The sequence below is a fragment of the Protopterus annectens genome, chromosome 2.part0, assembly GCF_019279795.1.
Source record: "Protopterus annectens isolate FY-2018-M chromosome 2.part0, PAN1.0, whole genome shotgun sequence".
In the NCBI taxonomy this organism is placed as follows: Eukaryota; Metazoa; Chordata; order Ceratodontiformes; family Protopteridae; genus Protopterus; species Protopterus annectens.
In genome coordinates this window covers 1,796,286,295-1,796,302,867 of record NC_056728.1, presented here as the reverse complement: position 1 = coordinate 1,796,302,867, position 16,573 = coordinate 1,796,286,295, and the positions used below count along the sequence as shown (strand labels likewise).

Below are 16,573 nucleotides of genomic sequence, written 5' to 3'. Positions count from 1 at the left end.
GTCTCCTCCTTTTATTGCAAAGTTTGCTTATGGCCGGGGTCCACCAGACTGGTTTCTTCTTGCTTGAGGAAGGAGTCTTGGTTTTATTTGGGATAGCACGGTCCATGCAATCCTGAAGATGCATATAGAGTGCCATGGTGTAGGATTCTGCATCCTGGATATCATTACCCTTCTTCAAGGGAATAGTGAAGCTTTCCACTTCGGATGCAAGTAGTTCGAAGTCTGCTTTGGAAAGGTTTTTGACTATGGTTTCTTTGATTGGGGGAGGTGGAGGAGTGAGGATGTCCAGGGTTATCAGTTTGTGGTCGGATCTGACCAAGGAGGGGGTGATAATGGGTGTGGTACAATGGGTGCCCATATTTGTGATGATTAAATCCAATATGTTGCCCCCTTTAGTGGGGGAACATACTAGTTTGTTCAAGGGCATTTGAATTTATAAATTCTATGAATCGCTGAGCATAGGAGTTGGAACATTGGTAGTTCGCCCAGTCTATACCAGGGTAGTTGAAATCACCCAAGATTATGGTGTTGGGTAGGACCTTTATATTTTCCAATGTCTCAAGGAATGCAGAGTGAGCATCTTGGGACATGGTGGGCAATCTATAACCGGCTGCAACTTGAAATGTGGTTTTGCCTGCTGATAGTTGCGCATGGATGATCTCTGGGGCATCATGCTGCGCTACTAACCTGGAGATATGGGTATCCTTGATGAATATGGATACACCTCCGCCCTTTGTACTGCGATCCGGTAACTGAGGCCGGAAGGTATGATATGAATTGTAACCTGGCATTGCTGGGGTGCTCTCTTGAGCCTTGAACCAGGTTTCCGTCTCTGCACAAACATCGATTTTCTCCATGCTGAGGAGAGCCTTGAGAGTGTGTGCATTTTGAGGTTGAGACTTCTGGTGTTGAGTAGCATTACCCTTAGTTTTTGGTTACCTGTGCTGGTTACGGTGGCTGGTTTGTCCTTTGAGCCTTGCCTAAAAAAAGGCACTATGGGGACAGCAAGAGCCTTGGCCAGTATTCGAAAACCTAGGGGTGACAGGTGCAACCCATCTCTGGCAAAACAGCGAGGCTTGTCTATCATGTCATCCCAGGCAGACAGACACTGGATCTCCTTAGAATGACAGCAGAAGCTTAGCCAATTGTTGAAATTGATCACTTTGTCTTTGTATTGTAGTATCATTCTAGGTGAAGGTAGTATGCTACTCAAGGTCAGGGTCATACCAGCTTGGGCTACATGATCAGAGAGCTCCTCAATGTCCCTTTTCATTTAGTCCAGGGAGGTACGTCTTAGATCATTCACACCAACATGTACAATGACAGCGTCATACTTGTACTTGTTCTGGAGTGACCTAAGTGCCTCTGTTATGTGGCGGATCCGAGCACCCGACAGGCAGCTGACAGTAACCTTCTCCTTGTTCAGCCTGGTGAGTGGAACATCCATGTGCCTTACTCTAGAGTCTCCTATTACTAGCGTGTTAGGTATGGTGTTTTGCCTTAATGGCTGTTGTGAGGCACACTGCTGAGGTGAATTGTGTGTTTTCTGACTTGTGTTTGGGGGTGCAGGTTGCTTGCTTGTCTGCTTTGGAGGCCACTGTTTCTTTTTCAGATCGGTGCTTGTTTTGTAGATTAACGAATCTTGTTTTTGCAGATTTTTTTTAAGGAAGCTTAACTTTAAAATTTTGTTTAAGGATATTGAAAATACATACACTAGTAATGTGTTACGAAAGAATAATATTTTTAACCCCAAGATTTCTTTACCTCTATATATGTTTGAAAAGATTTGTGAGTGGAATTTTAGGGTTTTGTTACAACAGCAAAACAGGGGTTCTTTTTTGTATAATTTGAGTGAAAGTGAAAGAAAACTTCTTAAAGAACTTAGCACGAATAATGAAGTGTGGGTCATGAAACCGGACAAGGGTGGGGGAATGGTAATCATGTCTAGGAGGGATTACCTTGATAGAATGTTCAAACGTGTTTGACGAGGATTATTATGAACAGACATCTTTGAATTTTATTAATATTTCATACCAGAAAGTCAGAATGTGTTTGAAAGATATGTTTGATCAGGGCGAAATTTCCTTCGAAACCTATGAGTTTTTGCAAGTAAAATTTCCAAGAATACCCACCCTGTTTGGCATTCCAAAAATACAGAAGAACTTGTCTGACCCCCCAATGCGGCCTATAGTTAGTGGTAGTAATTCTATCACTCACCCTATGGCCGTTTATATAGGTCAGAAAGTTAAAGCACTTGTTCAAGCAGAGAACCACATCATTAAGGACTCATGGGACTTTTTGTATAAATTGAGGAATGTTCGTTACACGCACCAACTGGCTTTTGTCACCATAGATGTGGTTAATCTGTTTAACGTGATTCCTCAGGATGAAGGATTGGAAATGTTTCACGATTTCCTGTTGGAATCTAAAGCTTTTAGTAACAATGAAATTAATGTTTTGGACACATTGATGGAAATGGTGTTAAGAAATAACTTTGTATTCATTGATGGACAGTTTTTTCAACAAAAGAAGGGAGTAGCTATGGGGGCAAGTTGTGCCGCTGTATTTACAAATATTGTACTCCTACAATGGGAGAAATGTTATTTGTTTAACAGAAGTGAATTACCTGGCTGGCACTTATACCAGGTTTTTGGACAATATTTTTATAGCATGGGATTTAAGTGACAACGAAACTAAAGATTTTTTTAGAATATTTGCACTCTACTACTTCCTTTCTTAAATTTACTTATAGTACAACAGAAATTAGTTATTTGGATGTACTAATCACTACGGATGAGAATCAGAGGGTTATACAAAGTAACATCTATAGGAAAAGTACTTATTCTAATAGTTTTCTTCACTATGACAGCTGCCATCCGGTTTATCAAAAAAAAGGAATTGTTAAAGGGCAATACATCAGGTTAGCCCGTATGATTACAGATAACAGAACTTTTGAAAGGAAGTGTAACACATTAAATAACATGTTTGTTTCCAGAAGTTACCTTGAAATTGTTATTCATCAAATTCAAGATAAAATTTTCTTGAGAAGGAATACGGGTTCTATTAAACCTATTATGTATGAAACTGATTATATTCATATTGAGCATACTAACAGTAGCAGTGACACTAAGTGCTCTTTTATTACTACTTAAACATTGGATTTTCCGATGGTTAGGCAGATCATTATCAATAGTTGGGCTTTTCTTCAGGGTTTTGAAGGTTTAAAGGATACATTGGGTGAGAGACCTAGTTTTGTTACTAGGCGTGCCAGATGTTTAAAGAGTTTTTTAGAGGTTGATGACAGAGGTACAGAGTTTCACAGTACAAGAAAAACTGGTACTTTTAAATGTGGGAGCTGTAGTCAATGTTTTTGTACAATGGAAACTGACCAGGTTAAGGTTAATAATATTAAAATAAGAATTAATTCATATTTTAATTGCAAAATGGTGGGTGTGATTTATCTAGCCATTTGTCAAAAGTGCCCAGGCTTTTATGTTGGAAAAACTGTTCGTCAATTTAGGGAGAAAATATCCGAACATTTAAATGACATAAAAAATAGGAAGAGGAGTAATTCCCTTTATTGTCATTTAAAGAATTTTCCTGATCATGTTTTTTTATTTGTTGGTTTGGACATGGTTGTTAAGCAGCATTGGGGAGGACCATGGTGTGATTTAATAGAGTATAAAGAGTTGCTATGGCAACTCAAGTTAAATGCCACGACCCCCCCCCCCCGGACTTAACAAATCCACTTCTATAGCTAGTGTTTTAAGATTAAAATCTTATTGCGTATGAACTTTGTGTGTGATTTTACAATATATGTATAGAATTTTAGATTTAGATTTATATATTTACATTGTGCAACATATCTATTTAAATAGTATTTTATTTTAACCTTTGGTGTAATTATAATTATATAACTTTAGTATATATTTATTAGGAGTATTGTGCTAGGACTTTAAGAATTAACTAGGTCAGGTGATTAACTGCTCTTATTTAAAGGGAATCTGGTGTTTAGAGTTTGGATTCTGATGAAGTTATGTTATAGTCTTATGAAAGCGCTCAATCCTGTTTTATTAAAGTTTTCTAAGAAGGATTTTTCTGTGGCTTTTTTTCCAGAGGAATTGTTCTTCGTTTTTTTTATATTTTCACTCCAAATGGCTAATCAATAAAAAAGGTTCTGTTGCCATGGATATGAACTTTCCCACTATTCCTGTTCCCAGATTGGTGGATATGGACATCCTGAGGCAATGGAGAAATTGCCTTATGTTTATTGGCAATCAATTAATTCTCAAACAACCTGATATGGTATGTGAGAGATGTATTTACACAATCTCACTGGAGGCAAAGCGCTCTCAGAAAAATACTCCTAATGTCAGTTAGGTTTATTTATTTATTTATTTAACATTTGTTTATGGGGAAAGTCTGACAGGACACAAGTCCTTTTTCAGTAGAGGTCTAGAGAGAAAAGCTCCACATTTACTTAATAAATCATACAACAATGTACAATAATAAATGCCAAAATACAAAAAATAATACAGAGGAATAGCAAGTAATACAAAAAATAGCTGGTAGTACAGAATAATACAAGAACATACAATGCTATACAAAGAGAGTGAAAGATTATAATTACATGAAGAGGTAGTAGTATATATGCAACCAATATGTCCTGGATAACATGGATAACAAACACCTGTTGGTTTTAATAATCTTGTACAGTACTGATCAGTGATGTAAGCAGACAGTGGAGATGGAGAGAGGATGTAAGAATACAGCTGAAGATAGAGAGAATACATAAATTGTTGTACCAGAGTGATAATTGTGCTCGGATATAATACAGTGGCCAGTTCTGGCTTCAAGACCTGGGGAAGATGTACAAAAGTGGATTTTAGCTACTGAGGAAAAGAAATAGGGATATCATGTAGGGGTGCAGGGACAGAGCCAAGGATTTGAAAGATGTGTTTTGAGTAGCTTTTTGAATTGTGGGATAGAGCAGATGGAAATGAGTGCTTGGGAATTTATTCCATAATTTGGAAATGTAGTGCGAAAATAATATGAAGAGAGACATCATGGACCTCTCAAAATGTGTCCCAGACTTGTATGAGCTTAGCACTAAGCATTTTACCTTCTCCAAGGATGATGCCACAATGCAAACAAAAGATGACTGACTTTAGTAGTTGGCTTAGCTTCTGGTGTCATTCTAGGGGGACACAATATTTTTCAGCATGGAAGATGATGATCAACAGACCACGCTAATTTGCCAGGGATGGTCTGCACCTCTACCCTGCTTTCAAATATTAGCTAAAACACTGTCTTTCCCCCATAATGTCTTTTTAGGCAATGTTGAACATAGTAGTTCCAACACAGCAAATCACAACAAATAAAATCTAAAGTATTCTGCTCAATGCTAGGAGTCTAAACAAAAAAACTCCACTCCCTTGAAGTGCTCTCTTCACTCTACAGAATGATAACATCTGTGGTTACTGAGACATGGTTTAAAAGCTGTGGAGAGAACACAAACAGTGCAAGGTTATAATGCACATTTAGACCAGCTACTACACGGACAGGGATTAAAGATGGAGGGTGTCTCAATTTACTTTAAAAATAAATAAACCGCAAGGATAGTCAAAAAATAAATAAAGTAGGGGAATCTCACAGAACAAGAGGAGGATCAACTGCAGAATACTAAACAGAAAATAAGGGATTAACTCGATAATATACACAAATTTAGAAAGATTGCTGTTAAGCAACTTTTTTTTTTCATACCACTAGAGCACAAAAACTTTTAGCACAATGACTCAGGCAACAGGAAGTAGAAAGGGCTGTCACCAAGCTTAGGGAGCCTATAATAAGGAAGGTAACAACAGCTTCTGTAGAAGTATTAGAAATATTTCAGAAATTCTATGAAATCTGTATAAAGCAGACAAATATAAAAATAAAGAAAAGCTACAAATGTAAATGTTTATGCAAGAATTACATATGCAAAGGTAAGGGGTAGAAGCATCTCAATTGCAAACAGTTAGGACAGGAAAGTTCCCAGGAATAAATGGCATTCCTGTAGAAGTTTGGAAGCTAGGAGGGAAAAAAATGATAAAAATCTAGAAGGTTTTGTTCAACAGAAGTTTAAAAGGATGAGAAGCATCAACATCCTAGAAGAAAGTGCCGGTAGCTGTAATACTTAGAGGGTAAAGATCCAACAGATCCAACTTTATACAGGCCCATTTCAATACTAAACCATGACTGTAATGTGCTCATGTCTATAATGGCAAAAGTAATGCCAAAACTGATAGATATGGATCAATGTGGTTTTGTGGAGGGAAGGCAAACATTTGACAACATTAACAGAACATTGATGATCCCGTGGGAAGCAGGATGTAAAAAATACCACTGCTGTTGGTGGGTCTTGATTCAGAGAAAGCATTTGACAGACTAAGCTGGGACTTTATAAGCAGGGCAATGGAACCATTTACATTTCTCCAAAAGTTAAGGTTGATTAGGAGGATATATGAGGGATCAGAGGCGAAAATTAAAGTGAGTGGGGTCCTCTCTGATCATTTCTGCTTGAGCACAGAGGCACGGTTCCTCTTCCCCTTTGCTATTTGCATTATATTTAGAACCACTAGCAAAGAAAATAAGTGACTCAGAAATTTGAGGATATAATTGGTATGGTAGTCAAAAAAAACTGGCTGTATTTGCAGATGATATTTTATACCTGACAAAACCAGAAGAGACATTATAGTACCGTGGAACATTTTGACAGTTTCAAATCTTTTTGGGATACAAAATTAATGAAGCTAAAACAAATGCAATAGCAGTAAATTATGTACCCACATATTAATTGGTTCAGCAATATCCATATTTACGCGGACATGATAAAATGAAGTATTTAGGAGTATGGGTTAAAAATGATTCAGGTGTGGCAGCTACAGATATGTGGGAAGAGACCAAACACAAGATAATATAAAAACTGACAACATGGAAGTTTTGTTATATGGATAGTGAGATGCAAGCAGTTAAAATGTTTTTAAGTCAGGCATATTTTTATCAACCAGAGGAGAAGTTGTTGATAGCAATTAATAAAGAAGTGAAGGACTTTATCTGGGAGGGGAAGACGGAAAGAGTCAAGTGGGATAAGCTGATTCTTCCAGTAAAACAGGGCAGATTAGGATTACCCAATTTGAGGGGGTATTTTCAGAGCTACACAGTTAAGGCTCCTATACATAGCACAAGCAGAAAACTATAATTCAAGGTGGAAAGGGATGATGATGAAACGGGTAAGCTCAAGAAACAAGGAGAGACTGGGATTTTGGATGCAGACCTTTGATGAGAACAATAATAATCATACAGAATACTACACTATATAGTAGCCGAAAGTATCCTAAGAAGTAAGCCAACACAGGAATGCAGAAAGGAGATTCTGCCAATAGGGATAACTGCAATTAGGGATGCAGACAATAGGCAATATGGGGCTGGAATTTATTGGAGAAAAGTGGCAAAGGAACCAAGGTACTGGGAGCAAATAACTTGAGAGGGAAAGATTATAGAATGGGAAGACACCAACAATTTATTTGTACTGCAGGTTAGAGATTGCCTTCCCTATCAAGGAGTGATATCAGAGTACAGGCAAAGAGAAAAAAATAGGGGGTGGGGTCCTAAATGAAAGACCAGCACTGGTAGAATTGTTACTAGAAGCTAGAACAGAAGCGGACATTAAAAAAGGAATAATTAGAGCATATAAAATACTGCATGCTAACTATAAGAATCAGAGGAGGTTAGAAAGGATTAGGAAGAGAGATTGGATAAGCAATTCACAAAGAAATAATGGGAGGATAGTGCATCTCCCAAATATGCAACATAATCTGTAAGATTTAGGATTTTTGCTTGGAAATCTTTACACTTATATTTTTATAAGCCAAGTAGACTCCAGAGAATTCTTCCTCAGGCAGACAGCAATTATTGGAGGTGTGACATAGAAGAAATAGGTAACTGCGAACTGGGAATGTGGCGAGTTGGCGGACTTTATGGATTCCCTGTGGGACGCACTGTTGGAGATGCTGGCTGGGCAAGATTGGTGTGATGTGGGAGATAATTTTTCTGAGCTATGATATACAATCAGAATTGCCAAGACAGATATGGTAATGCCTTGCTGTGTCTATTTATGATGGCTGCCAAAAAAGCAATTACTAGAAATGGAAATCAAAATCTAAAATATACTAGAAATAGTGAATATAGTCACAGAAATAAAATAACTGGAACTGAGATCTTTAGAAAAGGGTAGGAGCAAACTACATGCAAAAATGGGAATTGTTGGAGCAATACATACAGGGAAGAATGTAATTTGGGGAGGGCAGGACTTAAGTGAGCTATGTAGTGTTTGAAGATGATTGGGTAGATTATAAGTGATGTCTAATGCATGCAACTGGGAGTGTGTCAGTATGGTTTGTGATGGTGTGGTTTGTTTTCATTTATATAACTGTAAGATTGCTTATGTCATAAGTGATGGTTTAATAAAGATGTTTCTTGTTTTAAAAAAGGAAGAAATTGAATAATTTATGTAATGTTGCTTAGGTTATATGATACATAGTAATATATGTTAAGTATAATGTTTGTAAAGACAAACTTATTAATACAGTTTGATTACTTTTATATAAATGTACATTTCCTATGCCACAAGTGATAATTCAATAAAGATGTTTAAAAAAAAACACTGGTCAACCAGGACAACTCATGTTCAAATCACCATAGACAAAATCCAATACCACTTCCTTGCAAGCTACAGGCCCCCCTTTATGATCCAGGAAACCCAAATCATGCACTTAAACTTAATGGAAACACTCACCGTCCAACGGGTGACTTTAATTAGCCCACTATTAACTGGGAATCCTAGACAACACCAAATGTACAGGCACAGAAATTCCTGGAATTTGTAAACACAAACTCCCTGAACCAGGTTGTCAATGCACCAATCAGAGGTGCAACCATACTGGATCTGGTCCTCACTAATATGGGAGAGTGCTGTACACAACTAGTGTAATTTCTTCTCTGGTAAGATCAGACCACAAAATGGTTTCCATTGAAGTAAAAATAAAACTTGTAACCCAGATAACCCTGGAATATTCTGGAACTAATCTAATTTAACTTCCTACTACGTGATAACCCCCAAAAAAACAAGCCACCCTGGTGGAATTGCAAAATCAATAGACTGTATAACAGAAGAAAGAAAATTATGGCAAAAATTAGGAGATACAGCACCCAGCAAGATAAAAGCACTCTCCTCAAACTAAAGAAACAACTCAGAGGACAAATAAAGTCTACCAAAGCCAAACTTAAGGTACATTTGTCCTCCCAGGACAAGGACAACCACAAGGCATTTTTTTATCTATCTCCGCAACCTGAAAGGCAATATACAAATGTGTGCAGAGCTCAAGGTAAATGGAGCCACCACCTATACTGAGGCAGAAGATACAGCAAACCTACTGGCTTACAAATTCAGCTCTAACTTTACCCTTCTCTTACCCTCAACCATCCTTCAGGAAATACCATCAAATATAACTCCCCCTGCTATCACTAGGGAACAGGTACTTAATGCTCTCTCTAAGGCCAAGAACACTGCATCACTGGACCCAGATGATATCCCAGGATGCCTTCTAAATAGCATAAAACATGACCTACCAGGCCCTCTGGAATCGCTATTTATCTGTAGCCTCCAAACAGGCTTTGTGCCTCAATAAATGCAGAACAGCAACAGTCATCCCTCTGCAGAAAGGTGGGCCATCTATGGACCCTGGAAACTACAGACCCATAAAATCTCACTAGTCTCGTATGCAAAGCCATGGAAAGAATCATCATGGAAATTATCAATAATGGCATAACCTCCAGACACTGGACCCAACCCAATTTGGTTTCCTCAAGGGCAGGTCTTTGAGAAGGACACCAAAGCAATGGATGAGGGCAAAATGGTTCACATGACCTACCTTGACCTGGCCATGGCGTTTGACAATACTCCACTCGGGCATTCTCAACAAACTCAACAGGTTAGGTACAAACCCTTATGTCTCCCAGTGGAGAGCTACCTGTCTCAGACAGAACCCACAAAGTTAGAACTGGAGAGGTCACCTCTACAAAGAAGGCAGTCACAAGCGGAGTCCCTCAGGGATCAATCCTGGGACTGCTCCTTTTTGGCATTTACTTCAATGAAGTCAAGACCAATGTTAATGGCCTCAGCCTGACTAAGTTTGCAGATTGCAAATTAGAAGCTCTCATTGAATGTTAAACCAACACAAACGTTCTCCAGGAAGGGCTGACACAGACAAACAACTGGTGTCAGAGCCATGGGCAAAAATTAAATGCCAAGAAATGCATAACAGAATCCTTTGGGAAGTCACTCTCCCCTGGTAACTGTCATACTGACAGCACACCCCTAACAGCCGACCCAGTAATCAGGGACTTGGGAACACACACAGACAGGAATTTAGCCTTTGGCCATCATGTGCCTACAGCAGTGAGGAAATCTTTCTATGTTGCACAGCTTATAAACAATGGTAAGGCATCTAGGTCCAAGAAAGTCATTGTTCCACTGTATTTGGTATTCATCAAACCTGTCACCGAGTACAATGCCCCTTTTGGTATGTACCTAAGCAGGCATATCCAGCAATTGAAACGTCCACAGATGTTCTCACTAAAAGAATACAGGATATAAGTAATATGTCCTATGCAGACCATCTCAAGGCCCAATCCTTGTATTATGTCACCTAGAGGCTGTTGAGAGGAGATCTATGAGTAGCATTCAAGGCATTATCAGACCCCACTCTGATGGACCTCCTGCACATCTGCAAAACAAACAGCAAAAGTATTCCCCATTCTAAAGACAAACCTTGCCTTTAATATAAATAGGACCTTCTGGAGAGACCGGTACATATCCCAGAGACTACCCCTTCTTTGGAACAGGCTCCCCATCTATGTGAATCAGAGTTCCTCCCCAACCCAATTCAAGTGCAACTTGGAGAACAGGAAATTCATCCCTGGTTTGGCACCTATGTCTCTAATGGACACAGTTCATCTCCCAGGCCTCCTCTTGTAAATGTTTCATCTCTCAAGCCCCTGCTTACACTTATCAAGGGTACCAGAACTTGCCAGAGATTTGGGATGAATGGCTAGGTTTAAAAAAGGACCTTGTGGTCGTTAGGCTAGTGAACGCTATGAATCAATATTTACAAGAAAACTGAAATGTCAGAAAGCACTTATTAAACTTTACATTTATTTGCAAAAATAAGAACAATTTACAGACATTAAATGCAAAAGAATTAACAGTTAAAAGAAAAACTTTAATCTGAAAACAACAGAACACTCATGCAAAAGAAAACGTGATTTTACTGTGCAAGTGCAATTTACACATTCATTCTGTGAGAAAAAACAGACAAAGATATGGAAAGGTATGGTTGGAGTGGGCATATATACACAACACAGGGTAAATTAGAGATGAGTCAGATTACTGTACATTTAAGACATGTCAATGTATTACTGGGATAGGTCTTTACAAATGTTTTTAATAGTAGCAAGTTCCTTCATTAATCTGAAAGTGATGGGCACAGAGTTCCCCTCCTCTGAAAGGCAGGCACGTGGTGCCCTATCACTGAAAATGGAGCAAATACTGCGTACTGTTATTGGATATAGAAGTCCTACTGATGGTATGCCATGAAAGCAGTCAGCTAAGGGCTGGACATAACGTAAATGTGAAGGTCAGGTAGAATGAGTTACATTTTGTTATTGAGGACTGTTAAAAGGCTGAGCAGAAAACTTGCAAAATTACCCCTCGGATATTATATCAGCCTTTACGTCATCAAAGCAGGCACAACAATGATGGCAGCCAAAATACTATATTATGCTAGTGTATACAAGCTATATAATCTCGCATTAGCATCATTTAATAACTTATGCAAAGTCCAAACTCACTTTGCACAAGGTAACTCTAAATGCAAACATGAAGGGGAGGACATTAGTGGATACAAGACTGGAGAATTACAGCTTCCTAAAAGAGAACGTGGAAAAAGGACATGACCATTGTTAGCCATACAAGTGGTTGACCTGAGAAGAAAGAAAAGGAAAAGGATACCCTTTTGGCTCAGGTAAGGCTATCATACACGACTACATCTCCTTGTTGCGCAGGTACTGCTACCTTCCATGGCATCAGATAGAACTTAACTCAAGCCTTCACTGCTGCAGCGTACTCACGGCCATGCAATACTTGCTAAGATGCAATAATACATATCCAGCCAGAAACACAACTACCAAGTGCTTAATATGCATTTAGTGAAAATGTCCTTTAGGTTACTATGATCAGGGGGGTTACCCTTTTCCCAAGATGCAATGACCTCAGAGCTAAACATACAAAAAAAAACAGTGGTGCAGAGGTTTCTTTCCAAAGTAAAAATGGATTTCATAAATTCACACTTGTCAGAAATAAATGCCAGTGAACGACATTACACTGAATACCTAACATTTAATGTCATGCATTGCTGACTAGATACCTGTGCTGCAGTAATTGCATTTTTAGGAATCAGCATTTTCTAACAAATCTGCAGTCGACTGCCACAGAGCCTCCCATAAACTGCTTAGCAGTTAGCAAACAGATGAATTTTCCACTCCTTTCTGCTTCTGAAATGGATATGTACAGCCATTTGTGAAAGTTTTCAGCCTGGTTTACACAATTTTGACTAGTATTTCACTGTAAACCAACACCATCAACATGGAGATCCACTGCTCTTCTACCCGAGCACAAACTGACCTTATTCCCTTACTAATGTTGGCACAGACTAGGAGGTAAAGTGACCCTAACAGTCTGAAGGAAGGAGCAACAAACAACAGAAACAAGGGGCAGGCTTGTCCGATTTGCACTGCCTTTCATCTACAAGTACAAGTGGATTCTTACCAGTCCTTTGATGTTGTGATAAAGTATGCAACTGTTTGTATAATAATTACAAGCGCAGTTTGCAGCAGGAGACTGCTCAGCACAAGAATGCTTATCAAGGTTCCTTGTGGGCGATGCTGACCAAGTTGGCTTGCAGGTTCAGTCCTACCCATCAAGATAGCAATAGTTGTAGTTATTATCAGGTCAAGATACAAATATTGAAAGTCTCCGAGATTTGTTTTGATCTACGGAAGGAAACAAAACACACTTGTCAGAAATAAATTCCAGTGAATGACATTACACTGACTACCTAATATTTAATATCATGCATTGCTAACTAGATACCTGTGCTGCAGGATATTGGACCATGATGACAATAAATATCAAGAAGATCAGCAACGTGTTTTTAAGTATCATGTAAAACGCATCATGCTCAATGAGGCTATATTTAGGCACAAGACACTAACATATACATTTAAGCCACTTCATAACAGACAGTATTTAAGTAATGCAAATACTAACAATGTGATGTCAAATAGCAAACTACTGCTGTACACATGCCTTTGAAACAACAGCTAGTTTTTAGTAATTCATGAAGGGAGACTTTGATGGCTACATCACTGGATAGCCTCTCCTACTACCTTCAGAATGGCTATAGATCTTGGAGTCTCCAAGAACCGAGATCAACTACACCCTCCATGAGCAAAATGCAGTGACATGATGCTCTATACTAGCAGTATGTGTCTGACTCCTGCAATCACCAGATCACACCCAACCACCGAATGAGCACATTCTGTAAACTAAAAAATAACAGTTTATGCTGAGGATCTGCTGGAAGGATCTCAAACAATAATATGCATTTCAGAAAGTTAAAAAAAGTTAAGCAGTAGTAAGCCCATATATATTGTTTTTTTATTTTCTCGAGAAAGTCAATGGACGCACTCAACAGGTGGGAATGTCACTTGTAGAAATTTTTTTTGCATTACTTAAGCACTTTCATCCCAGAAAAAAGGAGTTCATCAGAACTAGTGAGAAAATTCAATCAGGCGCTTTTAAAGGAGTACAAGTCACATGATCAAATTCTTAAAGGTACAATACCACTACTATGTAATGCAGGAGTTTAAAAAGACCTAAAATTTCAACTATTTTTGGCATATCCAAGATGCACAAAATATCGAGAACTCCCCAATGAGGCCTACTGTAGCTAAGAGTCCAAAACTTACACACAACAATCGACACTGACAAAAAAAAATTCTACAAGTGACATTTCCACCTGTTGAGTGCATCCATGGACTTTCTCGAGAAAATAAAAAACAATATATATGGGCTTACTACTGCATTTGTGATTGCAACAATTTTGCGTCTGGAAATAAGGAGACTAGAGGGTCGCAAGTCAAGAATGTCAAGGACCATAGGAGTAAACATCTGGACTTGTCCCCCTTCTGGACCCATGTCAGCACTTGTTCTGGTGTCCATACAGGTCAGGAGATTTGATGTTCAACAATTCGCTCTTATGATTCTTGACATTCTTGGCTTGCGAAATTCTGGTCTCATTTCCAGATTCAAAATTGTTACAACTGCGAATATGATTGGACCTCTATATGATGATGCCCTTAATTCTGCAACAACTGATGTTACTAATTTGTTCTCAGTCATCCCCCATTCTGTGGGGATGGAGTGGCTCGAAAAAGCTCTCTGTACAACACAGTTCCTTTCTTCCAACAAAACCAAAATTGTGGTGGAACCAATGGAGATCATGCTGCAAACTAATTACTTTCATTCTGAGGGGGAACTTTACCAAAAACTGCAAAGAGTGGCTATGAGGCAGTGTATACACCATTTTATGCCAATTTAGTCTTATGGCTACACAGCAGAGATTTATATTTGACTATTTACGGTAAACACTGTACTCTACACTCCATTCCTTTATATTTGCATTTTAAGTTCATTAAGTATCTGGACTATACCACTAACTTCCGTAGATGTACTCACAAACTTCCAAAGATGATGCAACAATACTAAAATTCAGGATTAATAAGACTTTTGTCTAAACAATATATAAAAAACCACCTTTTCAAATTCCTACCTACACTATATGAGTAATCACCCTTGCAACCAAAAAAGGTGTTTGGTAAAAAAAACACAATTTGTTAGGTTGGCCAGGATTGTATACAACTATAATCTGTTCCTTACAGAGACTGGAAAACTGACTAGGATGTTTCTGGAAAGGAACTAACCTCTTAATGTGGTCAGCAAAATAGGATAAGAAATTGTGTAGGATTGGAGTACATGTGTACCACTGCTTGGCAGTGGGGCAATTAACTAGGAAAGTCTCTCAGCTGAAACCCCCAAAGTGAAGAACTTTTAGAAAGTGATGATCCTGAATTATGGTCATGAATCAGGGGGGAAAAATATGAGTACCAAATGGAAAATATTTGCTGACTTCCTGGTGGTGCTAGAAAAAGTGGGAACCAGCCCACATTTGTACACAAAATAGGAAAGAACACTAAGGAGAATTTAGAGAGAGAATAAATATGACTGCACTAGTAGGAAGAAGATGGGAAATGCGGATTTTGCCAACAATGAGGGAGAGAGTATCAATTTAAGGGCAAGACAGAGAATGACTAAATTTATTTGACATTTGAGCTGTGGTAGTAAAGTGTTGTCTATCTTGCAAAATGCATCTTTTGTCTTCCTTTCTATGATGGAAAAACAGAATTTTTCATAAAAGAATATATGAACTCCACAAAAAAGGAGACTAATGCATATTGGCATACTACCAACTGCCACACTGACAGTTTTAATTTTTTATTCTCTAAGTTGTTCTCAGTGACCGAAGGGGTGGACCCTGGAAACTATGTCTCAAAGCAAGTGAACTAGCATGGCAAGCGGGCCTTGGCACGACTAACCCATCTGGGATAAGTCATTTTGTCACCATTAATACTGTGCTAAAACTTAGAGCTGCCAAACTGTGACAGCTCTTATAGGTTGTTTTGGTAACATTGAGAGATAGGCTTACTTATTAGTAAAACAAATTCATAAATAAATTATAAGCTCTATATATTTTATCAAATCAAGCTACTTTACCTTTAAAATAAGTGTTTTTAAATGTCTGAAACATTTTTTAAATGTTTATTTACTATGTAGCAGTGGAATTGTACTTTTAACAATCTGATGATGTGACTTGTGCGCCTTTAAAAATGCCGGATTGAATTTCATTACTAATTTTGAAGTACTTTTTTGAGACAAAAAGTACTCAACTCTCTTACTTTTTGAAATAAATATTAGTGTTTGAGAGCCTTTCTGTTGACCCTTAGCATAATCTGTTGTCTATAGGGTTTTTTTGTTACGCTTTTTGCATTTCTTCTTGGTTCTTGTAAAGTAAGAAAATAATGAAGCAAAATACACTCCGTAACAATATACAAATATAAGATCCCTGCTGAAATTCCAAGTGCCAAAGCAGTTAGCCTCGGAATATACTCCTTACTCTGTGGTACATTGATCATGGAGTTAGTGTATATACAAATCAAGGGTGTGAACATTGCACTTCCCACATTAGGGAGTGTGGGGTATACCCAAACCCACCCCATGGCATTACAGTCAGTCTGGAAATTTTCTGTAATTACTTGGCAATCACATATGCTTTTTTCCATATGCAGAACTTGCAAT

At 38.3% G+C, this 16,573-nt stretch overlaps 1 protein-coding gene across 3 annotated transcripts in view; it reads right to left on the bottom strand.

Moving 5' to 3' along the window:
* ATP13A2 (ATPase cation transporting 13A2) overlaps positions 1–16,573 on the bottom strand; it is a 2,158,003-nt gene that overhangs the window by 181,880 nt on the left and 1,959,550 nt on the right. For all 3 annotated transcript variants that reach the window (XM_044061825.1, XM_044061827.1, XM_044061826.1), the window contains exon 26: positions 12,926–13,149. In XM_044061825.1, the coding sequence (XP_043917760.1) occupies positions 12,926–13,149 (224 nt within the window). The remainder of the gene's footprint in view (positions 1–12,925; positions 13,150–16,573) is intronic.